Consider the following 26,388-nt stretch of genomic DNA (forward strand, 5'->3'; position numbering starts at 1 on the left):
ATGTGTCGTGAGACCTAAATCAGTACTCATGGTTTGAGGTCGTCACATTAATACTATAAAATACATACATAAATATAATTATAGTGCATTAATATTACAGAATAAAGCAAATTTTGTTACATCATGTTATGTTCAACGCATGAAATATATGTCAACAATATTAATATTATAGAAACAAAATTTTTTGATGAACAAATCAAATTAATACAACAAATAAGGCAACTTCTACTACAAAATCTTAAATTTTGAAAAAACTCTAATAAGAATTCTGCTACATAACCTTAATTTTGAATAAACTATCTGAATTAAATTATCAACATGTCTCATAATTTCAATATAAAATATAAATTTTAGTCAACCAATACAAACTACAAAATAAGGCGAATTTTGCTACAGAACCTCACATAACCTTTTTTTTAAACAAAAATGGCAAAACTAATACTTCAAATCAAGACCTTAATACATCAATAAGTAAAAACAGCGCAATATGTCATTCCTTATTATCATACACTAAATCAGCCTCTATAATTTTAAAATGAGCCGATGAGTTCAGTGAACATCTAACAAAAAGTACACTAAATCAGATCTTAAATTCTAAACAAGAACGTGATAATCTAATTTAATAGCTTCGAGATGTAAAAGTTTTTGTTTCTCTTCATCAAACACCTAATTTAATAGCTCCGAGATGTAAAAGTTTTGTTTCTCGTCATCAAACACCTGGACCACCCTAGAACTCAATCTATATAAACTCGCACGTCCATGATAGAGCTTCTATGAAGAACAATGTTTTTTAGAGTTAATTTAACTGAAATATATCAGTTTCAATTACTCAATTTTTACTTATCCTGAAATTTTCTTCGAATATGTGCTTAAATTATAAGCCATATTGTCTAGTTATTTCAAAAATAAAATTCTTATTTTTCTTTATCATTAAAATTATTATTCATAAAACCATTTCATATATAAGGTAATGTATATGTTTTCAATATTTTGTATGGTAACGTATGAATGTTTTCAGAATTTTTTCAATATTACTGTAAAAACACATTTTCATCTCCCTGAATAATAAAAAGAAAATAATCCCCAATCATCATCTCCCCTCTCCATTCCCTCATCTCTTTCCCATGGAAATCGACGCCCTCCCCAACGGCAACTCTCCCGCCGCCACCTCAACGCCGTCGCCGGCGACCACTCCCGCCGGTTCAACTCCGGTATCAAAAGCCGGTCAATTATCTGAATCTCTTAAATTAGAGCACCAGTTCCTCAGAGTTCCCTTCGAGCACTACAAAAAGACGATCCGCGCGAATCATCGCGTCGTCGAGAAGGAAATGTCGTCGGTTATCTCAGGCGTCTCTCAGGCTGCTGATGGTGATTTGTCTCAAGACGACGCCGTTTCGCACCTCAATTCGCTCGTTTCTAGATTACAAGGCCTCAAACGAAAGGTATACACATACAGTTAAATATCGAAAAATTAATACTCGATTAGTTAATAATATCGATGTGGCTGTGATTATGATGCTTAGTGTCAATTTGATAATGTGCACACAGTAAAAACATGTGTACATTGTAAGATATACATATGCATACAGTTAAACATATATAAATTGATACTCGATTAGTTAGAAATCTCAATTTTTATATATTTGGACTGTTGTGATTACGATTACGATTATTGATGTTGACTATCTATCAGTTAATGTGCATATAGCAAAAACATCTATGCATTAATTCATACCACTTTGTTTTCTTAACTCAATTTACTTGTTTCTTGATTACGAGGTTACGGAAGAAAGGAATATGCATACAGTTAAACATCGATAAATTAATACCCGATTTATTTAAAAATATCGATTTTGTCATACACTTGGACTGTTGTGATTGCGCATTAATGTGCATACAGTAAAAGCATCTATACATTGTAATTGATACTTTATTTTTCAATTCAATGTACTTGTTTTTCGTGCTTCAGAAGAAGGGTATATATATGCATGCAGCTGAACATTGATAGAATTAATACATGATCCTTGATTTATAAGTTTTTTCCTGTCTTTATTATGCTGCTTACTATTTATCTATTAATTTACATAATTGATAGATTGGTATTCGATTGTGTGACACAATTTGACCTTTGTAATATCTATTATGATTCTTACTATCAATCTATTAATTTACATACGTTAAAATATCGATATATTAAAACTAGGTTAATTAAATTATGCATGTTGTAGGCCCCATTGTAACAGATACTGTTTTTTACCTCGAATGATTTAATTTTTCGCAGTATTTATTTTATAGGTTTTTAATGTGTGTGTATTAATATATGTCTTTGTATAATCTTAATGTTTAGATTAAGGTTAAAATTTAACAATATTTATTGGAATGTCAATGCGGTGGTTCTTGAATAGTTGGAGGAGGGTAATTTAGCGGAGCACTTGCAAGCACAGAGATGCAAGGCAAGAATTGATCATTTAGAATCTGTAGACTTGGAGAATGTAGCCGAGTGGAATAATACTCGGGTGAAACGGATACTGGTGGATTACATGTTAAGGATGTCTTACTATGAGACTGCTATTAAGCTGGCGCAGAGCAGCAATATACAGGTATCATTTCTTTTGAATTAGTTGTATGCATTTAGCGTCAACTTTGTTAGCAACATTGGTATTCCCATTGTTATATTATTGTCATTTTGGTCCCTTTGGCTGTATGAGTCTATTTACTGTTCTTCATTTGTTTGGTAGTTTTGAATTTGGAGGAAGGTTAAAATGATATATTTCCCGGGGGTAGATACCCCCAGGGAATGAATGCCCTTCTAAAACTGAATTCGTCTTATATTGTTGGTACGCAAGAAATAGCTTTGAAAAAAGGGTTTGATTGTGTTGGGCAATTATTTTATTAGGTATATGAGATAGGAGTCTAGAATGAATTAAATCTATGCCACGTGTTTGGTTAGGAAATTTTGGATTTGATTTTAATACCCAGAGCTCAAACATGATACGAAAACATTATGGAATTTGTGAAGTTGACCCATAAGTCTTCAAATTGCTTGCTTGATTCATCTTTTAGATTTTTCGTACTAATCGTGCGAATCATTCACGTTTTATTTACATTCTTCATAATTTTACATTCTTCGTAACGGTTTGGCCAAAGGGAAGCATACCTTTTTTTTGGCTAAAGGGAAGCATACCTTTGAGATCATGTAGTCTTCCAAGTTGAAAATTTTGAATTTTTTCAACCTAAATGAAAAGACATTTTGTTTGATGCTATTTAAAGACAATTTCTGCTGAGTTCTGATCTTGCTATGTCTTAGCTGGGTGGAGATATCCTAGCGAACTTAGACCTATGGGTGAGGCTAGAAAACTAAATATATATCTATATCCAGTACCATAATAAATTAAAGGAAAAAAATTCATCTATTTATTCGTTACTAATAACTTATAAAATACTAGTTGGAGAGATAAGTCACTTATAACATGTTTTCCTAACATGCTCCTATAATATAATGTGGAGAGTTCCTAATAAGGTAATAAAAAGTACTTAATATAACAAAATTACCTAATCAATAATAATTGATTTTATTCCTGAATAATAAAGAATAATCTATGGTATGTACAACTATCATCTCTTAATTCATTGTTCTGCATCAGTATGCCATTTGGGTCCGTACTTTGCTGTATGGATGAACTACACATTATTTTCCGGATTACTATAACTAATATTAAGTGTTCTATTGTTTCTTGAGCTTAATTATATTGTTATTATGTTTCATTGGTACTAGGATCTTGTTGATATCGATGTATTTCAAGAAGCAAAAAAGGTTATCGACGCTCTTCGTAATAAAGAGGTTGCTCCTGCTTTGGCTTGGTGTGCTGATAACAAGTCTAAATTAAAAAGATCCAAGGTATATACTAAATGACATACAAGAATCTACATGTATCTATATTATTGATGTGCCATTTTTATATTTTACTTCAACTTGAAATATGGTGGGGGGGCATCAGAGATAGTTTTACTTTCTGTGTCTATGCCTCCCAAGCAGAGTTGTGTTTAGCATGTACTTGATTCTAAGGTTATCTCTAAGTCTTTAACCCTTTGAGAAGAGCGGTTACAACCTACAAATTCAGCACCCTCTTCCTATGTGTAGGAGGTGTTTAATTGTTATCCTGTTAAGTTTGAATACAAAGAGCCCCCTTTTCCTTATTTACAAAATGATTTGACTGATGGTTAATGGCTTTCAAGACTTTTATGTTTAGTTATCTTCCCTTGTCCGGACCAGTCTTTGTCCTGCATATATGTAAAAGAGCTGATGTTCGAGCCCCACCTTTTAGCCTATAAATGCAGTATAAGGGTTGCTTTGTTACCTGCTAACTCTTCTAAAGGTTACCAGACTGCTTATTTTAAGGTTCCTGAAACCCCATCCAGTTGTGTAATGGGGGCTTGGGACTTTAAGTTATGAAATGCATTGTGTCATAGAGATGAATCTTACTATTAAGATCTTTTTGTTTTTTCCCATAAAATGTACTTATCTGTTCTATATGGGATTTCTAGCTGTGTTTTCTATATCTAAAAGGTCAATGTTGCCTCATTATAATTTTATTCTAGTTGCTGTTTCAGAAGATTGATAAGAACTGTTTTGACATGATTAATCATTGGCAATGATTGATGACAGAGCAAATTTGAATTTCAATTAAGACTTCAAGAGTTCATAGAATTAGTTCGGGATGGAAATAGCATGCGGGCTATTACATATACTCGAAAATATCTTGCACCATGGGGAGCTACACATCTGAAAGAGTTGCAGCGCGTTTTTGCAACACTAGCTTTTAGGAGCAATACTGAATGCTTACAATACAAGGTAAGCAAGATCATTATTCTCTTCAATTATGCATTTTAAATTACTGCAAGAGCTATACCCTTATCATAAAGTTAATACCAATTAGAATTGAATCTCTCCATCTGTTTTTCTTCTGCTGAAAAACTCTGGATTTGGGAAATGTAGTGCACTCTGTATTCCACATTTTCTCTTCCGTGCAACACATACATGCTCTTGTGAGATCACACCTATTTTTAGTTTTCTTTTCTGAAGGCATATTGACTTTCAGATATGTCTCTGATTACCCTTAGAACTTGCCATCTTAGCATGTGTAAGTTTTTTAATATACATGAATACAATATATTACACTGATTTTGCTTAGCCATCTGTAAACATAGATGGTTTTCCATTTAACATACTTTTATTGTTATTAAAAAAATTGACCAATACTTGGTAGGATAAGCTTTGATAGTAGATTAGAAAAAAACCAGCTATTTATTAATTTTGAACTGCTGTATTGTTCTATGGAAATCCTCCATATATTAATGATTAGTTTGATTTGCAGAAAAGGTGACGTGTCAGTATATTTAATTTTAAAACACTATATGTTTTTGCTTGATAAGAATTATGGTATGCTATGTTGTTGTACTTGTAATTTTGATTACGGTTCCATTGCAAGCCATTGAGGAGTTTTTGTAACAAGTTTGTGGCTCAATCTTCATTTTTCTAAAACTAGTCATATATCAGTATATCACTATATTGTGTATCTTGCCACATTATATTAATATTAATATTTAATATGTGGACATTGGGTTCACTTTGCCCTACTCCTACAAATATTGTTCTGCTTCATTGCAAGAGTCTAAAGTGGTATAATTACAGTTGGAAAAATATTTAATGACCAGCTAATTGTACTTATAATATAATTACATATCTGATTATGGTTTTCTTGTAGGCTTTATTTGAACCAAAACAATGGGATTTCCTAATGGATCAATTCAAGCAGGAGTTCTGTAGGATATATGGGATGACACTTGAGCCTTTGTTGAATATCTATATGCAAGCAGGCTTGTCGGCTTTAAAGACACCGTATCCTTTATTGTTGAATTACTATTTACTATATATATGTTCGTATATTTTCATCATATTGTCCTTTACACTATCATTTAATAGTTGACACTTTGATCCCCCACCAGAAATATGGTAGTAATGTCCTCTTCACAAAATTTGGTCCTACACATCTAGCTCAAAATCTTCACTTCTAATAAAATTTATCTATTGTTTAGAGGGTCTTCGTTGATATGAAATTGATAAATTGGTTGATTCAATTACCCAGTTAACTTTAGTAGTTTTACCTATAATTAGATTTAACCTCATATAATTGATAAATTGGTTGATATTGGCTTTGTTTTTTATATATATATTACAAATGAATCCAAACGTGTTACCAATAGGAAGAGAATCATTATATACCATCCCTTTGTGGGTAAAATTTGCAGTCCCTGACATTTCTCAGTAGGTTTCTTCTTGTATAGACGATAAAAGTTGTGAACTTTTTCAATTTCTAATTACAAAATTATTCTTTCGTGAACTCGTATGGATCGCTACGAGATTGGTATCGAGGAATCAGTAATTACACGTCTTCTTATGTGCATGTAGTTCGGTTTATTCTACATCCATCCTTTTGTTTTTACCTTAACCTTTGTTTAGGTTCTGCTATGAAGATGATTGTCCAAAGGAGGACCCTTTGTCACAGGAGAGCTTCCGTAAGTTGGCATCCCCGTTGCCATTCTCAAAGCAGCACCATTCAAAGCTTGTTTGCTATATAACTAAAGAGATAATGGACACAGAGAACCCGCCTCTAGTGTTACCCAATGGCTATGTATACAGCACTAAGGTTCTTTAAATGTTTACTTTCTTAGTTTTACAAAGTATTTCCAAACTGAATAACAAAGTCCTTTTAATATATCATCTGTAGGGAGGATTATATATTTTGATAATTTTCTGCTCTGATGCCAGGCTCTTGAAGAAATGGCCAGCAAGAACAATGGCAACATTACTTGTCCAAGGTCGGGGCTGGTATGCGATTATTCGGAAGTTGTGAAGGCATTTATTTCATAAGCTAAACATGTTCAAGACTGTAATGTGGCTTTGTATGACATGCTTTCAGTTTTTGTTGGTCGAAGAATAGTGTGCATGTACGCAAGAATGACTTGCATTATATTCTCTGTAATTATTCTTTTGTCAAGTTCATAAAATGAATGATACATTGCATATGTATAAAGTTGTAAACAATGGATTCAAAATCCTCAGTTAATTTGTTCATCATAAAAAGGTGGTGCCCGACATGATACCTAATTACCAGGGGGATGCTTGATTTGTGCCGTCTGTTTTTATTTTAAGTTTTGTATGTGATGTGGATTATTTTTCTGTATGTTTGAGAAATTGGCAGTATTTGATTGAATCTATGTTGTGAGCTTGTTCTCTATGTTTGTCTCCAAGCTCGAAAAGTCAATGCATGCTTAGCTTTCCTGGGTTCAATCATTTGTTGTAACTTGGTTTCAGTCAAGTAAATTGTTTATACAAAATTTTGTTTCACATTCAATTTTGGATTCGTCTTAAAACTATAGAAGTTCAAATTTTGTTTGATTATCTATATGATACGGTCGTCGTCATTCGAAACAAACAGATGATTATAAAATTACCACTAGAAATAGACGATAGTACAAAAATGGTTTGTTTATTGTCATAGTCAAAACACCCTCTAAGTGACTATTAACCAGAATGCACCCAACCCCAACCATTTAAATCTATCAATACAAAATCATAAATGCATAATTTATCAAAGCTAAAGATAGTGCATAAATAATTATTCAGAGTTTAAAAATAGTATAACTATCGGATTCTTTCATGTATATATATAATAAATGACATGTTTTTATCATAATTTTTTTTACTTATAATCTTATAAATAAATATACATTATAAAAAAATTTCGGGATGATATGGAACTTAAAACCCAGGACTTGTGGGATAAAAGTTGTAACTTAACTTATATATCTTCCGTCCCATTGGGTTTACCCTACTGAGAGTTTGGCACGTATTTTAATATAGTTATATAAATTATTTTATTTTTTTAAATAAGAATTTAATATTTAATATTTAATATAGAAAAAAAATTTAAAAATAAATCATGAAAGTATATTATATATTCACCTTAAAATACGTATCGAGTGTTAAAAAAAACATGTAGTGAATTAAATGAAACAAGGCGAGTAATTTTTTTTGGGTATTACCAAAAACTCTTATAAAGTATATTAAAATTAAGAGTTCCCAATTTTAAACGGGGGATTAGTAGAATATTTTTTTTGGTGAGAGGGATTAGAAGAATCTTGTTTCTACTGTCACTATGCACATTGTTTTTTAAATAGGAGCACTCTTATTTAAAGAAACAAACTAAATTAGCTAATAAACAAAAAAAAAGTTGTAGCATGTTGAGTCTTTTTCGAGAAACATAAAAAATAAAATAAAATAACAAAATAAATGTATAGTGTATATATTTTATTTGTTCTACTAGTTTATAAGTACATATTTCCATTTCCCACCCACATTAATATCCTCTCCTCTCTCTCTCTCTCTCTCGCTCTCTCTCTCTCTCTCTCTCTCTCCCTCTTTCTCCTCCCTTCTCCTCTCACGCCCCCCTTCTCTCTCACAACCTTCAGGTCTTACATATACTTACAAGCCCTGTATCTATAGGTATGATTTTCAGCTTCTATTTTCATATTTAACGTTTTAATTTCAAGTATGAACTATCTAATTCAACCCCATATGTTAGTATTTCTATACAAAATCTTCATGGGTTTTATGTTATAGACAAATTTAAACATGCCCATCTATTGATTTTGATGTTATTCATACATGTATACACACACGCGGAGCTATTTAATTTGTTGCTGATAACGTTTTGATCTTGAATTTTAATTTAATTCCTTAGTTTTGTTGTTATGTGTTACTAATCATTGGTATATGTTTGATTTGTTGTGGATTTTATTTTTTTAATTGTTCTTTATTTAATTGTTGAATATGACAGATTGTTTGTGTGTGCTCGAAATTTGAACTTGTGGGGTGAATTCGGGGAAAAGGCGAATTTGGGCGTGTAATTTAATTTAAGGGGGTTGGTTAATCGTAGTATGTGAAGTATGGTGACGACGACTTGGAGGAAAATTGTGTACCCTTGTTGGAGGCCTTCTACGGATGGTGATGGCCAATTTGGGGAAAATAATGGAAGGAGTGAGGGGTTGTTGTGGTATAAGGATTTCGGGCGGCATGCTTATGGGGATTTTTCTATGGCGGTAGTTCAAGCTAATTTTATAGTGGAAGATCAAAGCCAGCTTGTATCTGGGTCCATGAGTTTAGATGATTTTGGTCCTCAAGGGACTTTTGTTGGAGTGTATGATGGTCATGGAGGTCCGGAAGCAGCGCGGTTCATTAATAATCACCTGTTCGATAATATCAAGAGTACGATTTTCGTTTCTGTACTCCTATTATTCCCTTTTCCTTGTGATTTCTTATTTTATTCCGTGCTTACTGACATTGTGCTGCATTTTAACTATTTTTGCTAGTTAATATTTCAGATCCTTTGTGGGGGGAAAAATTGCCAGATCAGGTTCACTTGTGATTTTAGTCTGGCAAGTATGTGGATATTCATGTTACTGTACTATCTTTATTTAGGAGAATTGATAAATGCGATGAAAGTTATTTTGTTGAACAGAGTGTAATAATGATAGACTCTGATTATATCATTCTCCATACAAAACTTTAGAAGATGAAGGTGTACTATTGTAATTTATCAATTTATTAGATAAATGTAGGCTGTGTGTTGTGATTAATTGTTGAAAAATGATACTGGTTGTAAATACCTTAGATTGTAAATACACAAATGACTTTTTACTGCAAAGAGGTATGCTAATGTATATGCTTGTACAATGATACATGGTTCTCGTGTGTTAATGCATCATTCGTATTGATGCCAAAGTAGAAACATTGGCTAACAGATTTAAAGGTGAATGTTAAATCTTACTTCACCCAAATATATCATTTATTGAACAAAAGGCCAACTCCACTAGAGGAGACATCAAAAGAGTTGGCCTATATGTTTAATTCCCTTGAGCATTTTAATTAAGTCTAGTATAAGCATATCGACTTCTGGAACTACGGACACTAAGAGTGATTATCACACCTTACAATAGAGAACATGGATTGGGTTTGATTTTAGTCCCCGGCATTTCAAAATTTCCTATATTGTACTGGTAATACAGTCTTTGAAGTTTTTTAATGTATGTGTTGACTGACCTTTTATCAATTCATGGTGCAGAATTCACATCAGATAATGAAGGAATGTCAGCTGATGTTATCAACAGAGCTTATCTGGCAACTGAAGAGGAATTCCTGTCTCTTGTTAGACAGCAGTGGTCAATTCAGCCGCAAATTGCTTCTGTGGGGTCATGCTGTTTGGTGGGTATAATATGTGATGGATTGCTGTATACTGCAAATGCTGGCGATTCTCGGGTCGTGTTAGGCAGACTAGATAACACCTTCAATGAGGTCAAAGCTGTTCAATTATCAGCTGAGCACAATGCGAGTTACCAAGAAGTTAGAGATGAATTGTACTCGCTGCATTCAGATGATTCACAGATAGTAGTTTTGAGGAATATGGTTTGGCGTGTAAAGGGTATTATTCAGGTGAGTTTCCAAGATTCCATCATTGTTCATTTCCTTTCTTTGGCTGCCTATAATCTTCTAAAATCAGTGTCTCCAAGCACTCTTTTCCTCGGTATTATAGATTGATTGGTAAATGATGGATGGTTTATTGAGTGAATATAACTAGGATATTTATACTGTGGAGATTATAATCTGAGCAAGTGCTGCATTGCTTCTGTGAGATTAATGTTGTTCTTACCCGAACTAGAGTTTTCATAAGGATAACTGAACTTATGTATTAGTTTGAGAAAAAAAAATTGTATTACCTCGTTTAAAAATAGATGAGACCCAGTGCTTTATAGGATAGAGAGAAGGATTGAACAGGTAAGTGTTATATAAATATGCCCTGATTTAAAGATATAGTGGAGGTGAACTTGATGATTCCACTTCTATTAACCCCTGATGTTATATCGTTCATTATTATTGTTCTTGTAAAGTAAACTATCACACACACACAAACACGCATATATATATAATTGTGCTGGTATATGGTGAGAACTTTGGTGCATAAAGTGAACTTTGGTGCGCCAGAGTTTGAAACAGTGTGGGGGATGTCAGTTGGATGGGAGCGTGTCTAACGTCTAAACTGCAGTGATACTGACATTCCAGGAAAATGATACTAATGTACCAGTGTTGGGATTTTAATCTATTTAGACTAGCATTACTAGTTAGATGAAATTTGGGACGGGAGCAGTTAGAAGTTAAATAATGGAGAAAAATTCTTGTCAGGCTTTCCATTAGGACTAAAGCTTTGTACGCTGTCATGGAAATCGTGTTAGCTTGCAGGCTTGCACCTTGGTAACCAATTAATGACAAACTGATAGTATCAAATTTGGGGGTTAATTCATTGTTATTGAACCAGTCAAAAACACTATATGGGTGTAAACTGTGGTTCTTTTTTAGAAAGTTTGTACTATATAGTGATATAAAAGTTTAGAGAATCTGATACTGGGTTTACCTCTTAACTATTGTACTAATTGAAGATTTATGCAATTGCAGGTATCCAGGTCCATAGGTGACGCCTATTTGAAGAGAGCAGAGTTCAACAGGGCGCCACTACTGCAAAAGTTTAGAGTACAGGAACCCTTTGACAAACCTATCCTTAAAGCTGAGCCATCAATAGCTGTTCAGAAACTCTACCCTGAAGACCAGTTTCTTATATTTGCCTCAGATGGCCTGTGGGAGCATCTTAGCAATGAAGAGGCAGTTGATATTGTCAATAACTGCCCACGCAGTGTATGATTTACATCTAAATTTTTTAGTTGCTTTGATTTTGTTGGTTTTAATTAATATGGTTGAACTACCTCAAAATGATCGTAGCAAAGAATAACTGTCAGTACCCCTTGATTCTTGTGTAGTTTACCTTTACTACAGTGAGTTAAGGTGTTCTTAAAAAATAAAAATTGCATCCACTTTAATTGTATATGTAGCTAGGGAAATTAAATATAACTTAGACATGTTGCATTGGCTTGTTATAATATGATGACTATATCGTGATCGTCTGTTGGAATAATATTTGATCTTGTTGGACTAACGTTTTTTTTTCCACAGGGTAGTGCTAGGAAACTTGTCAAAGCTGCACTAAGGGAAGCAGCAAAGAAAAGAGAAATGAGATACAGTGACCTGAAGCAGGTTGAAAGAGGGGTGAGAAGACATTTTCATGATGATATCACTGTGATAGTTTTATTTCTAGACAGTAATTTGATTAGTCGCAGCCCCTGCAATGGACCAGTGCTTTCGGTTAAAGGCGGTGGAGGTATATCTATGGGTGTGAATAACCTAGTTTAAAAGGTTCAGTTGATTGCATAAAGACCTTTATGCCTGTTGCTAAATTTCTTTCATTAACCGAGTTCTAAAATGCTATAAAATAGATGGATGATTAAACACCTGTAGTTTGCTCTAATGTATGGGATTTCAAGCGAGTTGGTAGAGTTGATGATTATGTCAAGATGAAGCTTATCGTAAATTCTCTTGGAAATATGCGCTTATTGGCATATGAAACAGTAAAGTGACCATTTGATAAAAAGTTGAGATTCTAAATGGTCACACATCTTAGGTTGCCATTCTCTTCTGGATTTGAGACCTATATTTGGAGATTGTTTATTATTAAAGAACCTTTTTAGTATGTTCGTAATTTTGAATTTTGTAGTATCGACTTTCTAGTGTAATGTTTCAATTTTGATAGAATATAATTTCAAAATTCTCTTGCATATTGTTTTCCAATGTTGTGAAGTAAATTACGTTGCTAAATTAGACTATTCCCGAAGACTCAAAGGTATGAGTCCAAGATGATCTTTTTAAGCTCTAGGGACGTTTGCGGAAGACTACGCAGGCAATATCTGTCCTGAGTAGAAAATTGTTGTTAGAGCTAGAGTTTGTAAATTGTTGTGCATTATAGTGGTAATTCATATACTGATATTAGATACACAAGACATTGTTAGACAGATGCAGTGTAACAATATTCGTTTATCATTGCAGATCTGCAAATCCCTACGGACAATAGAGCATATAAGCTTTACATGGCTTGTAACTCAATGTTTAGTCTTCTATTTTCCCTGACTTTTCTTTATGTTGCTAAATCTTTAGGCAGTTGTGATTTTGTTCTTGAAATTTAGGAAGAGATGTGTGTGTTAATAAGAGGATAAGTGCTGGGATTTGTTTTCGCCTGCGCAGTCTGCGCTAACTTGATTGCTTCCTATTACAGACATCAAATGTAGAAAATCAAGTGGCAGACTTGTTTGATTCAATAAAAGGATTAAGCGGTCGTTGGTTACTGGTTTAGGCGGACAATGTTAATTATATATAATAATTGTTTTATTCTGAATTCAAATCAGTAGTGATTTTATTTTTCAGAAAACAAGTTGTTTTGATATATGAATCACTTAGAAAAAATTTCGTAGTAAGTTAGTTGCCCCTGTAAGTGCAAGTCAAATATTTAGTATATTTTTTTTGGAGACACCACTTGTGCCGAGGGTGAACAGGAGTCGTAACTCGGAAATTTTTCTAAGTCACAACTCATACTCTAGTCGCAAGTGGGAACTTTAAAAAAAATTGGCTTATCCCCTGTATGCGCCAGTGGTAACTAAAGTCACAAGGAATCAAGGAATATCACTGCTATTACTATAGTCGCAACTCAGTATTTTGTTTAAGTCTAAGTTGTGCAAGTGAACTATAGTCACAACTCAGTACTACTTTAACGGTTGCATTACTAGTGGCTGTAATTACTTCAATTTTTGTAAATACAGTATTTGAAACCTGATGAATAGTAAGTTTTACTGATTTTGTTGATTGTGAAATATTATCAGGCGAACATATGTAGGAGTTTTTTTTATGGAAATTCTAGTTATATCCTATATATAATTAGAGTAAGGGAGTTTTGGCGGTAGGGTTACATGGTTTGGTTGTCACAGGTGGATTGCACGTGCTAAGGTATAGATACTAAATATATTCTATTATTTTACTATAATATCTAATAATCTATATAATAAATATTTATAATTAAGAAATTGAACTATAATAATATATTCTTAATTGATATAAAAAATATTAAAAGTATTATATTATATATAATACAAACAATAATTATTTTAATAAAAATAAATATAAGTAACAATTAATAAATCATTTATAATCGGGTTAAATTAGTATCATTTTCTTAAAAAAAATTGGAATGAGTAAGTTTGAAATATAATAATAATAATAATGATACATTATTACAAATATAATGAAATACATTTAAAGGACCATGAAAAGTAAATGTAAAGTATTTTTTTCAAAATCATTAATAGAATAGAAAAAGATAAAGTGGGGTTGCATGGGTGAAAGTGTAAGTATAATAATAATAATAATAATAATAATATTATTAATGAAAATAATGATAATAATGAAAATAATAATAAAACTATTATAAAGTAAAATTGAAATAAAAATCCAATAAAATATATTATTACTAGATGTATTTCAACTATTGTAATATTCCATTAAAATACTTAATAATCTTTATAAATAGATAATTAATTAAGAAATTAAACTATAATTACACATTTATAACACATAAAAATCAGGAAGAAATTTAATAATAATCATAAAATATTATTATAATTTAAAATTGAAAACCAGACTAATAAAATAAATTCAAAAGTACTATCACAAAAAAAGGTAAAAAAAAAAAAATTCAAAATGAGTACTAGAACCGAAAAATGATGAAATATTGGCAATATACAAAATTTTTGAACAAACTCCACAATATTAAGAAAAGAAAATATATAAATAAAATAAAAATAACTACATAAACATATTATGTGAGCTACAATTATATTTTCTTAAGTGATATAAAATAATATTAAAAGTATTATATTATTTATATAATAAAAGAAATAATTTGATTTAAAAAATTTATGAACTGATAATTTTTATTTTTATTTTATAAAACAAGAAACAAATTTAAATTATATTTGGGTATGACTATTACATGTGATTTGTTTTGTTGTGTAACAACGAAAAATACCGTTTGTCTTTTAAAACATTTAGAGCCGATGTATCTTACAAAATTCAAGGGAAATTACAGTTTGTCTTTTAAAAAATTTAGAACACATGAATCATATAAAACATAAAAATTAGGAAGAAATATAATAATAATAATTTTTTTATTAAAATTCAAAATTGAAATACGAATCTAATAAAATATATTTAAAAGTACTGTGACAATTAAGTGTAAAGTATTTTTTTTTGAAAATCATTATTAGAACCAAAAAATTATAAATATTATTATAAACATCGCAAGAGGCAAATCCAAACAACTTTCTAATTTTTGGTCAAACTCCACAAGATTAAGAAAAACTTATATAAAAATAAAAAAATAATTACGTAAACATATTATATGATATAATTAAAATATTATATTTACAAATTTATAATATGAAAAAATTCAAATAATAAAATAAATAAAATAAATTATAACATATATGTTATAGTTAGGTTATCAATGCCACATATAATGCTACAATAATAATTAAATATATAAGTATAAAAAATACAATTTTAGAAAATATATTATTAATGAAGAACATAAAATTTATCTAGGGAATAAAATTATTTTATTAAAAATTAGTTAAATAAATAATAAATATTAAAAAAATATATATACTAAAAAAACTATAATTATCCCGTGCGTCGCACGGGTACAAAACTAGTACATATTAGTATTCCGTACTAAATTCGAGTGTATATAGAAGTCATTAGATTTCAAAGACGAGCACTTTAATTTTTCTTGAAAATCCACCGGACACGGAAACAATTAGTATAAAATGTTAAGAGTAAAAGAAATAAATTTAAGAATTATAAAAAAGGACATTATCTATCACATCAAACTATTTACTGCAAAATTTGTCTGAGTGACCAACAATGCTATATAAAACAAAAGGGGGGAACGTTTTCGTACTTGAAGTTCACCTAAAATCACATGACTCATAGATGTGAGCTCCATTTAGAAATCAAGTTAAGCCAATAGGCGTCACTTGGCTTCGGAATGGAGGTGTTGCTAGTGGTTCTAATTCGAAAATGGTGAAGCAAAGCAGTCATGGTGAGAAAAACGACTTCAATCAAGATCCAAAAATCTCTCCAATCAATATGCAAGTAGTTAGACAGAGTGAAAATTCAGGGGCAATCAATCTCCAAAATTTGAAGTCAGGGGTGGGAGATCAATATGAATACATTATCATAACAAACTTTTCGGTAATCACCGAACAATTAAACAAAAAAGATATGTAAGTTATTGAAACCAAAAAAAGAAGGATAGATGATGGGATGGATATTGATAATGTTTTGGGTCTTAAAAAGGATGTTCTAATGGAGCCGGAGAACAGTGGTTCGATAATTTTGTATAACGAGAAATCGAACAACACAAATCAATATTGTATACGTTCATTGTATTTCTTGAATTTGATCAAATCTAATACAAATTAATGTGCGGCATATATGTATATTCTATGCGTCATTTTGTAAAAATATGTGTGAATATATGTCCAACGTTCAAATTAAATAAAATTAAAGTACACAAAAATATGTAAAAGTTTATATACTACCAAAGTTTCGTACACTTGCATCAAATATCTTTCTGTTAAAATTGTTAGGTTTGGTTTCCAAATAAATGTTTATCTAGTTATTTAGGTATTTCAATAAGATATATTCTTTCGGGAATATAGAGTTTCTTATTAGTTAGGATTTGTTTTTGAGTAGATAGACTTTGTTTCGTTGGATAGAGTTTCTGAAATTCTATCAAGTAGGGTAATTTATCTCGAGTCTTGTAAGACTTATATAGCAATTTATTTTTGTTGATTAATATACATTCTCTTGAGTACTCTAACTTTTATTCCTCTAATTTCCAACATGGTATTAGAGTTTTGAAAGTAACCTGATTAAAAAAGAGTGTGAGAGTGAGTGATTGACATAAGAGTGTGAGTAAAATATGTCAACTTTAGAGAGTTTTGTGGTTCCGAAATTTGATGGTCATCATGATCATTGGTCGATGTTGATGGAAAATTTCTTAAGGAGCAAAGAGATGTGAAGTCTGGTGGATGATGAGATTTCTCCAGCAAGTGAAGTGCCATCAACAAAAGAGATCGGAAGCTCGACCGGTGGTGAGACAAAAAAAGAAGAGCACGAAAGAATATAAACTCAAAGATCTGAAGGTAAAGAACTTTCTCTTCCAAGCAATTGATAGATAAATTATTGAAACTATCCTTGACAAAAGCACATCAAAGGCAATCTGAATTTTATTAAAAGAAAATATCAGGGATCCAGCAAGGTAAAAAGAGCACAACTCCAAACATTACGAAAGGAATTTGAGATGTTAACAATGAAAGAAGGAGAAAAGATTGATAGCTTCCTTGCGCGAACTCTGACGGTTGTGAACAAGATGAGGGTGAATGGTGAAAATATGAAATCAAGCACAGTGATATGCAAAGTTTTAAGATCTCTCAGTCCCAAGTACAATTATGTAGTTTGCTCAATTGAGGAATCAAATAATATAGATAATATGACTATTGATGAGCTCCATGAAAGTTTGCTTGTTCAAGAACAAAGAATGCAGGGGAGTCAAGAGGAAGAACAAGTCTTACGGATTTCGTATGATGAGAAGTCAGTGAGAGGGAGAGGGAGAAGCTCATTTCGAGGAGGTCGGGGTAGAGGCCGGGGTAGAGGATTCCTCTGAACAAAGCTACCGTAGAATGTTTTAAGTTCCATCAATTAGGACATTATCAGTACGAGTGTCCTGAATGGGAGAAAAAGGCCAATTATGCTGAATTTGAAGAAGGAGAGATTTCATTAATGGCTAATGTAGGAGTTCGGCCAACTAAAAGAGAAGAATTGTGGTATCTTGATTCTGGATGTTCCAACCACATGACTGTAAACAAATAATGGTTTTCAGAATTCGTGGAAGGGTTTCGACAAACAGTAAAGCTTGGTAATGACACCATGATGATAGTTATGGTTAAAGGAAGCGTGCGACTTCAAATGAATGGTATGATTCAGGTTATATCAGATGTATATTACATACCTGAGTTGAAAAGTCATTTACTGAGTATTGGACAACTTCAGGATAAAGGTTTAGCTATATTAATTCAGCAGGGAACGTGTAAAGTCTATCATTCTCCCAAGGGGATAATTATGCAAACTTGTATGAGCGGAAATAGTTAGTTTTATGTGTTAGCATCTATGGCTCCAAATATTTCTTTGTGTCTTCAAGCTGAAGTTGCATCTGAGAATGAATCACAATTATGGCATCGTCATTTTGGCCATATAAATTATCAAGGTCTGAAGACACTTGCTTACAGAAAACTAATGGATGGTATGCCGTTACTTAAAGTTCCTGAAAAATTATGTGAAACTTGCTTGGTCGGGAAACAATATAGAGAATCAATGCGAAAACAGAGTTCGTGGAGAGCATTGAAACAACTCCAACCGATCCATTCTGACTTATGTGGACCAATCAAACCGGTCTCCAATAACAATAAAAGGTACTTCCAAGTTTTATTGATGATTTTTCATGTAAAACTTGGGTTTACTTTTTATATGAAAAATCAGAGGCTTTTGTTGCATTTAAAAACTTTAAAGCTTGTGTTGAGAAGGAGACATGGGCTTTTGTTACTTGTTTAAGAACTGATAGAGGAGGCAAATTTAATTCAACTGAATTTAAAGAGTTTTACAAAGTTCATGGCATAAGAAGAGAATTGACAGCTGCCTACCCTCCCCAGCAGAATGGAGTCGTTAAACGAAAGAATAGAACAATCATGAATTCTGTACGCTCAATGTTAGCTGATAAGAGTGTTCTAAAAATGTTTTGGCCCGAGGCTGTGAAGTGGTGTGTGCACATTCAGAACAGAAGTTTGACTGCTGTAGTGCAAGATAAAACCCCAGAAGAAGCGTATAGTGATTTGAAGCCAAATGTGGAGTATTTTCGGGTCTTTGGGTGTATAGCTCATGTTCACATTCCGGACTAAAATAGGAGTAAGTTGGACTCTAAAAGAAATAAGTGCATTTTTTTGGGTTATAATGACGAATCAAAGAGTTATACATTATATGATCCGACCAACAAAAGGATCATCATTAGCAAAGATGTTGTGTTTGAAGAAGATGAGAGTTGGGATTGGGACAAAAATGATGAAGAATCAAAGTTCGATGTTTTGGAAGATGATAAAAAAGAGTGTATTGGGGAGGAAGATATTAAGACGCCTTCATGTACCGGTAGTTCTCCTACAAATGATTTAAACACACAGGAAGTTGAATTTAAAGAAATGGGTGAAAGAATTAGAAAAGATTCAGCATGGATGCGAGATTATGAAACAGGTGAAGGGATTTTTGAAGAAGAAAAAGAAGATGTGATTGTAATGATGATAACAAATGATGATCCAATTTTATTTGAAGAAGCAGTCAAAAGCAAGAAATGGAGAGAAGCAATGGAAACAGAAATCGACGCCATAGAAAAGAATCAGACATGGAAGCTGACTGACCTGCCAAAGGGTGATAAATGTATTGGAGTTAAGTGGGTTTATAAGACCAAACTTAACGAAAATGGTGATGTTGACAAATATAAGACACGGTTAGTAGCTAAGGACTACGCACAACGTTATAAGTACGAAATCAAAATAGACACAAAACAATTCGAGAAATATATTATTTTATTAATATAATACTTGAGGTTGCTACAATCTAATCAATAAATTTATTAGCTACAATAAATTCAGCAGCACAACTTTGTGTTTACAAGCTTAATAAATGAAGTTCTTTAATGGAGCTCCCGTAAAAACACTTTCAGTTGCACTGAAGAAGATAACCAAATGAATTTACATTCATTTGCTGCTATTGTAGTCTTCAATCTGTATTGGACATGTGGCATCATTTTATCCACACAAACCAAATTAATTACTTCATTTTAATTTGAATAATCTTCCAAGTGCTAACTGGCGACTAGAGAATCTCAACCTGCGACCACATACTTGGTTTGCTAACCTGCGACCACATAGTCTCAACCTGCGACTACAATTGCTAACTTGCGACCATAGAGATGGTTTTGCTAACCTGCGAACACAGAGTTGGCTTTGCTAACCTGCGACCACAATTGCTAACCTGCGATCACAGAGTTGGCTTTGCTAACCTGCGACCACAATTGCTAATCTGCGACCACAATTGCTAACCTGCGACTACAATTGGTTTTACCTTAGTAATTTTCTTCACAACTCCAACCTGCGACATTTTGCCTTGGTGTATTTTCTCTGTCTCCAATAGCTGTAACAAAGAACCATTTCTTCTGTGTTGCTAAATTAAATCTTTTCTGAAATGTTGATATTTGGTGCACTGGTCTGGTTCACAAACAGCTAACATGAACTGATTTAATTCAATTCATTTTGCACTGCAAAACTGATACATCTTGAATGATTATTTCTAGCTTCAACCACTAAACCCCTGATCTTCAATACTTCAAATCAAACCACGTAACTGATATTGGAAGTCTTTTGATCTCTTATTCTGTTAGGTCACACACACACTGTAGAGGGGGTGAATACAGTGTATAATACACTCAAATCGAACAGAAAACAAACTTTATTGAAACAATAAATTCTGTTACAATATGGAACTGTTACCTCTCAGTGATGAACAAATATCACGAGAGCTGCTAGGGTTATAAAGAATAATAACTTTGATAATGATAACACTTATAGTGTAAACCCTATGCCTGTGTTTATATACTACACAGTTACAAGATAATCGCTAATTGATATGGAATATAATTCTGCTTCCTAAAATATATCAATCAGATATCTTCTATTCCAAGTATTCCATTCTTCACAGAATTCCTTCTTCATGCATATATCTTCTTATGTTTTATCTCTATCTTCTTTCCTTTAATCAGCTACTGTCCTTATCTGATTGTCCTTCAGCACTTAAGTTCTGATATCTATCTTCTGATGATTATCTCCTGATAATATAAGTACTGATATCCTTAAGTCCTGACTTCCAGTATAAGTACTGATCAACAGTTAAGTACTGATCTATCCTGTTCACACAAGATCTGAAAGCTAAACATAAGACATATTAGCCATGACATTATCAAATATATCTAACAATCTCCCCCAACTTGTAAATTAACAAAATATACAAGTTAAACAGATATTTGATGATGTCAAAAACATTAAGTACAAATGCATGAGAAATAGACTAGATAACTACAACTTACAGTCCTTAAAGTTTTACCAATTTCAACTTCTGATAACAACTTCAATCTGCATAAATATCAGAATTTAAGCAGTTGTAGATCTTTGACTTGGCTTCATCATCTTCTGATCTCTCTGATGTCAGGAGTTGTTCTGAGATAGTTCTTCAACAAACATTTCTCAGCATATCTTAGTTCATCAATCATTCTCCTTTTAACACCTTTAAGCTCTGCAGTATCTTCACCAGTTTGAAAGATTGCAGCTCTGAGATCATTAATCTTTGCTTTCCTTAACTCCTGGTCTAGTCTTATGACAGAAGCTTTGTCAGATTCAAGATTGAATTCAAGTCCCTTAATACCAAGATACGTTCTGATCTGTGCAGTATTAGGCTTCATATCAACAATATCCCCATTGTGATCTCTGTACTTTGGAACATATCTGCTGTCAGACTTAACAGAATAAAGCCTTTTCTGTCTCTGAATCTGTTCTTTTAAGTAGTTTGCAGCAGTCTCTGTTATTCTGTCATCCACTTGAAGTAAGAAAAGTACATGCTCCAATTCTTCAAAATACTTCAAAGGAATGGCATTTTGTCTTATATGATAAACCCTACCATCTGTCATGAAATACAACATGATGTATTCTTTCAAGTAGGTATGGTAAACCATCTGTACAGATTCTAGTTGATTCAATCTCTCAGGAGTTGCTCCAATACCTGGTTCACTCAAGGAAGTTGGATCATCGGTAGTGTTGTGTACTCTTCTTTCATCAGCACTTCCCAATCCAGTTTTATCTCTAGCTTCCTTTCCAGTAACTACTCTTGCTTCAAAACCACTTGGAGTAGTCTTCAAAGATTGAGTCTGTTTTACTTTAGTGAATCCTGGTAGGAGTGTTTTAGATCTATTTTCTGATATCAAGTTAACTTGAGCACTGTCAGAGGTTACTTGCTTCTTCTGAATATCAGAACTTACAATTTCTTGACTCTGAACAACTTGAGCCATGTCAGAGGTTGTTTTAAGAACTTTTCTTGAAGTCAGAGCAAGATTATCTTTTCCATCAGTAATTTCTTCTTCCTCAGGAGGTATATAAGGCTTGATAGGTTCACCAACCTTTTCTTTACCCTTGGATCTTGGATCTATCTGTGGTTGTGATCTAGCCAAAGTTTCTTCAGTATGTATCCTTTCTTTGATCACAATGCCTTTAGGTTTTGGAAGTAACTTTTTACCAGAAGCTTCAGATTTAGATGTGACTTTCTCTGATTTAAGTCTGGCTTCTTCTTCCTTTAAACTTTCCAAGTCCATCCCTGGATTTTCTTGAAGAAATAACTGTCTTGACATTTCCTCATCAAGATCTAGAAGTTCATCAGAACTTATCCTTTTACCAGCAGCAGAACTTATTCTTTTCCCAGTATCAGAACTTGTTCTGTGACTAGCTTGTCTTGATGTAAACCTTCTACCTTGACTATGACCACTACCCATTCCAGAGTTTCCTTGGTCATCTTTTCCATCATCCTTTCCTTGCAGTGTCTTGTTGGTTTTGCATTTGGACTTAATTACCTTCTCCCCCTTTTTGGCATCAGCAGGTAATAAAAGAGAGATAAGTAGTTCCACTGAGGTCTGGATTTTAGTAAGTTGCGATTGCTGAGAAGCTTGATTTGTCAGAATTTGATCAATCTGAGCTTGTTGCTTCTCTTGAGTTTTCTCAATATAAGCAACCCTGTCAATGGTATAGGTTGGAAGAACTTTTTCTTATCAATTTTCCAAACTTGTTCCTGTTTGATAAAGTTCTCCTGAATCTTGTGTAGCTCTGCATGAGTGTTGGAATGAAGACCTTGTAGATATTTAGTACTCAATGCAGTGACTCTAAGCTGGGTTTTAAAATCATCAGAATGTAACATTTCATCAGCTTTAGTCAAGTGCTCAGCAAGATGTAAAGCATTTGGAACACATGAAACTGAGTTCCATTCCTTAGTCCACTCCTGACCTGCAGGAGTTTCACTCCAAGGTACTGGTGCATCCCTGATAACAAACTCCTTTACCAGTTCAGACTTAGGAAGAGTCAGCGGAGGAGTATGTCCTGAAGGACCTGCTTTATCAGCATCTACAGTTGTAGCAGCCTCACCAGTATCTCCAACATTTGCAGCATCAGAACTTAGAGAATCAGTATCTTCTGATAAGACAACAGTGTGAGTAGCAATGGAGGCTTCAACATCCTCTAATTGCTGATCTGATACTAAGTTCTGATCAACAGCCATATCCTGATGCTCACCTAAAATCTGATCATCAGCATCTTGATGCAGAGAAGGTGTTAGTGATAACTCAGGAGTTTGAACAGCATCAGTAACAGGTGTTGTGGAAGGATTATTTGCTGTTGGAGCTTCTAAGAAAAGTATTTCAGGCACAACCAGGTTCTGAATATCAATTTCAGCACTTGTGCCTGGATCAACAAGAGACACAGAAGGTGAATTAGCCTTGTCAGATACAGGTTCCTGAGATGGAGTTGATGGAGAAGAAGTGACTGGAGCAAATTCCTTGTCTTGTGAGATCAGAGATTCCTGATCCCCTTCCCTAGCTGCTTCCTCCTCATCATCTGAAACTGGCCTTTGTGCCCTCTGTTTCTTGTACTTCCTTGTTGATTTGGATTCCTTGGGAGTTTCAGGAACCGTCATACGTCTAAGCCTCTTGAGAAGCCTAGAACCCCCAATTGCAGAATCCTTCTGAGAAGTTGCCTTCTCAGCTTCATTTACCACAGGTTCTGAAGAGGGAATCTGATCCTCAGAATCTGATTCATCTCTCAAAGTAATGCTTCTCCTCTTTTGAGGTGTTTGAAGAACAGTCTTTGTTCTCTTTGGCTTAGAGGATGTAGGATTCACAGTAGGTGCTGAAGAAGAAGGTTGAGCAGTCTGTGAAGTGGAGAGATAGGATTTGAGATAAGTTCTGAGGGTAGGTTGAGTAGAATGTAAGGTAGGTACTGAGGTTGATGGATTTTGGTTATGGTGAGTTGGTTGAACATTTGAGTAAACAGATTTGTAAGTAGCAGGATCAGCATTTACCAGAATCTGTTTCACAGACTGAGGAATCTGTAATTGTCTCACCATTGATTTCTTTGTGTCAGCATTTATCAGGTCGTTAAAGTACCTTTTTGCAACCTTAAAAGGTGGGGTTTGAGTGCTGACTAACTGGGGTTCAGCAGTACAATACGTATAAATAAGTTGACAGAATCTAGCAAAATAAACAACATCTCGATCCTCTGTCATCCTATCCCCAATAAAACCAATTATTCCAGTTGCAAAATCAAAATGAGTTTGATGGATAATAGCATACCCGATGTGCTGACTCAGAATTGGGATGACATCAAAATTTGAACACTTGTTGCCAAAAGCCTTGGTGATGCAATCGAAGAAGAAACTCCATTCTCTTCTGATATTAGCCCGTTTCAACTGTCCAAGTTTCGTCAGACTCTTTTCATATCCCAAATCAGTCATTAACCCCCGAAGTTCTGATTCCTCTGGTATAGAGAAGGTACAATCTTCTGGAAGATGTAATGCTCTTCGTACTGTACCAGGAGTGACTACATAGGATGAATCACCCACTTGGAAGATAATACTGGGAGTTCCTCGTTTACCACCATCATCAAAAATGCCAGTCCTCCAGAACCGCAGAACTTGTTGACTTGAAAATAATTCAGGCTGAGTTAAGGCGTACCCAACCTCACTATGTGCAAGAAGATCTTGCACAAAGTGCAATTCAGATAGAGCTTCAGCATGATCAAGAATTGCAGCATAGTTGTTTGGAACAAACTTTGCTCCATCAATGATTAAATCCTTTGGTGCCATGTGAAAAAATATTGAGATTCAAGTATGCCTGTTAGGTGTTTGAGATAATGTCTGTATGAAAAACCAACGTGAGAAAGAATGAGAAATAGAGTAAAAGTAAGAAGAGAGATAAAGTATAAAGAAAATAAAAGATTAAAGAAATCTTCTCTCTGTTGTTCTTATACTCTGAAAAAAAATGTTACCGTTGGACACCTGTCAGACATGCAGTAATAACGGATAGTTACTGGGCTCGAGAAAATAGGAATGATTACTTACCCAGTTGCCTTGTTTCAAGGAAAAACCGTTCCATTTATCAAGAGACACAGTTTTAATTCAAAATTTAAACCGTTAGCACTGATTGAATTATTTTTCACTACAACATTAATATTCTGAAAATGAATCATGTTAAAAATGACCGAGATAATTTCGATGAATAAGTGCTGACAGAGAATCAGAACTTAAATGAAGATAAAATTTAAATGGTCATCAGAATATCAAGCAGGATTTAACAACACAAGATAAAATAACTCAGAGACAAAATCTTGAAGTAAAAACAGTTTTCATTAATATATCAAGTCAATACATATATGAAATAGAAATTACATCAATACAAGATTTTCCCTAAGCTTCTAATCCTAACGTCAACAGCTTTAGTCCTAGCTAAGAAGTCTGACAAAGCTGAGGATGAAGAAGAACAGGAAGAAGACGAGATTAAGTCATCTTCCTCTTCCTATCTTCGACGAACAAGATGGCGAGTCGTATGATTCGCTCTTGCTGACGGATAGCTTCCCGCATTTCCTCCTCCAATCGCTCCAGATGGCGATGGTAGTCCATATAGAAGAATAGGAGGTGAGTTAGCACCTCCTGTGGGACAGAATCCCAGATCTCCTCAGGAATGGCTGTTACATGCCACTCCTGCTGCCAGTCGGCACAACTGAGCTCCATTGTGAAGGTTTGTGTGTTCAAAAACATGTTGTATCGAACCATTGTGTTTTTGACAGAAGAAGGAGGATAAGTGTGTGAGAAGAATGTGATGGAAAGACTGATGTGAAGTGGTTGTTTATATAGGCAAAAGAATGCCAAGAGACGCAAAGATATTTAATGCTGACAGGTAGAATTAATTCTACCTCGTCTCCCTAGACTTTGAAAAAGAATAACAGTCATTGGAAAGAGGAATCATGGTCTAGACCGCACAAGACACAAGAAACAGTGGACTGTTCAAGTACAAAACCATTAATCCTAATCATAGTGACTATTAATCTTCCACTTCAACATATGCGAGTACAAACTGAGACTGT

General features: G+C 33.5%; 2 protein-coding genes across 6 annotated transcripts; both read left to right on the forward strand.

Moving 5' to 3' along the window:
- Nucleotides 1-1,051: 1,051 nt before the first annotated feature.
- Nucleotides 1,052-7,171, forward strand: LOC141707095 (protein MAEA homolog). Its single transcript, XM_074510082.1, has 7 exons — nt 1,052-1,442; nt 2,406-2,600; nt 3,776-3,898; nt 4,667-4,852; nt 5,766-5,899; nt 6,521-6,707; nt 6,830-7,171. Exons 1-7 carry the CDS (start codon nt 1,125-1,127, stop codon nt 6,929-6,931), a joined length of 1,245 nt encoding a protein of 414 aa, XP_074366183.1. The 5' UTR covers nt 1,052-1,124; the 3' UTR covers nt 6,932-7,171.
- Nucleotides 7,172-8,413: 1,242 nt separating this feature from the next.
- LOC141707096 (putative protein phosphatase 2C 38) lies at nt 8,414-12,780 on the forward strand. Of its 5 annotated transcripts, none has more exons than XM_074510083.1 (5): nt 8,414-8,566; nt 8,901-9,328; nt 10,185-10,552; nt 11,570-11,806; nt 12,122-12,780. In XM_074510083.1, exons 2-5 carry the CDS (start codon nt 9,010-9,012, stop codon nt 12,356-12,358), a joined length of 1,161 nt encoding a protein of 386 aa, XP_074366184.1. In that variant the 5' UTR covers nt 8,414-8,566; nt 8,901-9,009; the 3' UTR covers nt 12,359-12,780. The 5 variants fall into 5 exon arrangements, with proteins under 5 accessions (XP_074366184.1, XP_074366185.1, XP_074366187.1 ...); XM_074510084.1 differs by lacking the exon at nt 8,414-8,566 and adding an exon at nt 9,433-9,502 and having other exon boundaries at nt 9,191-9,328; XM_074510086.1 differs by lacking the exon at nt 8,414-8,566 and adding an exon at nt 9,433-9,498 and having other exon boundaries at nt 9,191-9,328.
- Nucleotides 12,781-26,388: the final 13,608 nt, after the last annotated feature.

Source organism: Apium graveolens, chromosome 2 (genome assembly GCF_009905375.1).
Source record: "Apium graveolens cultivar Ventura chromosome 2, ASM990537v1, whole genome shotgun sequence".
Lineage (NCBI taxonomy): Eukaryota > Viridiplantae > Streptophyta > Magnoliopsida > Apiales > Apiaceae > Apium > Apium graveolens.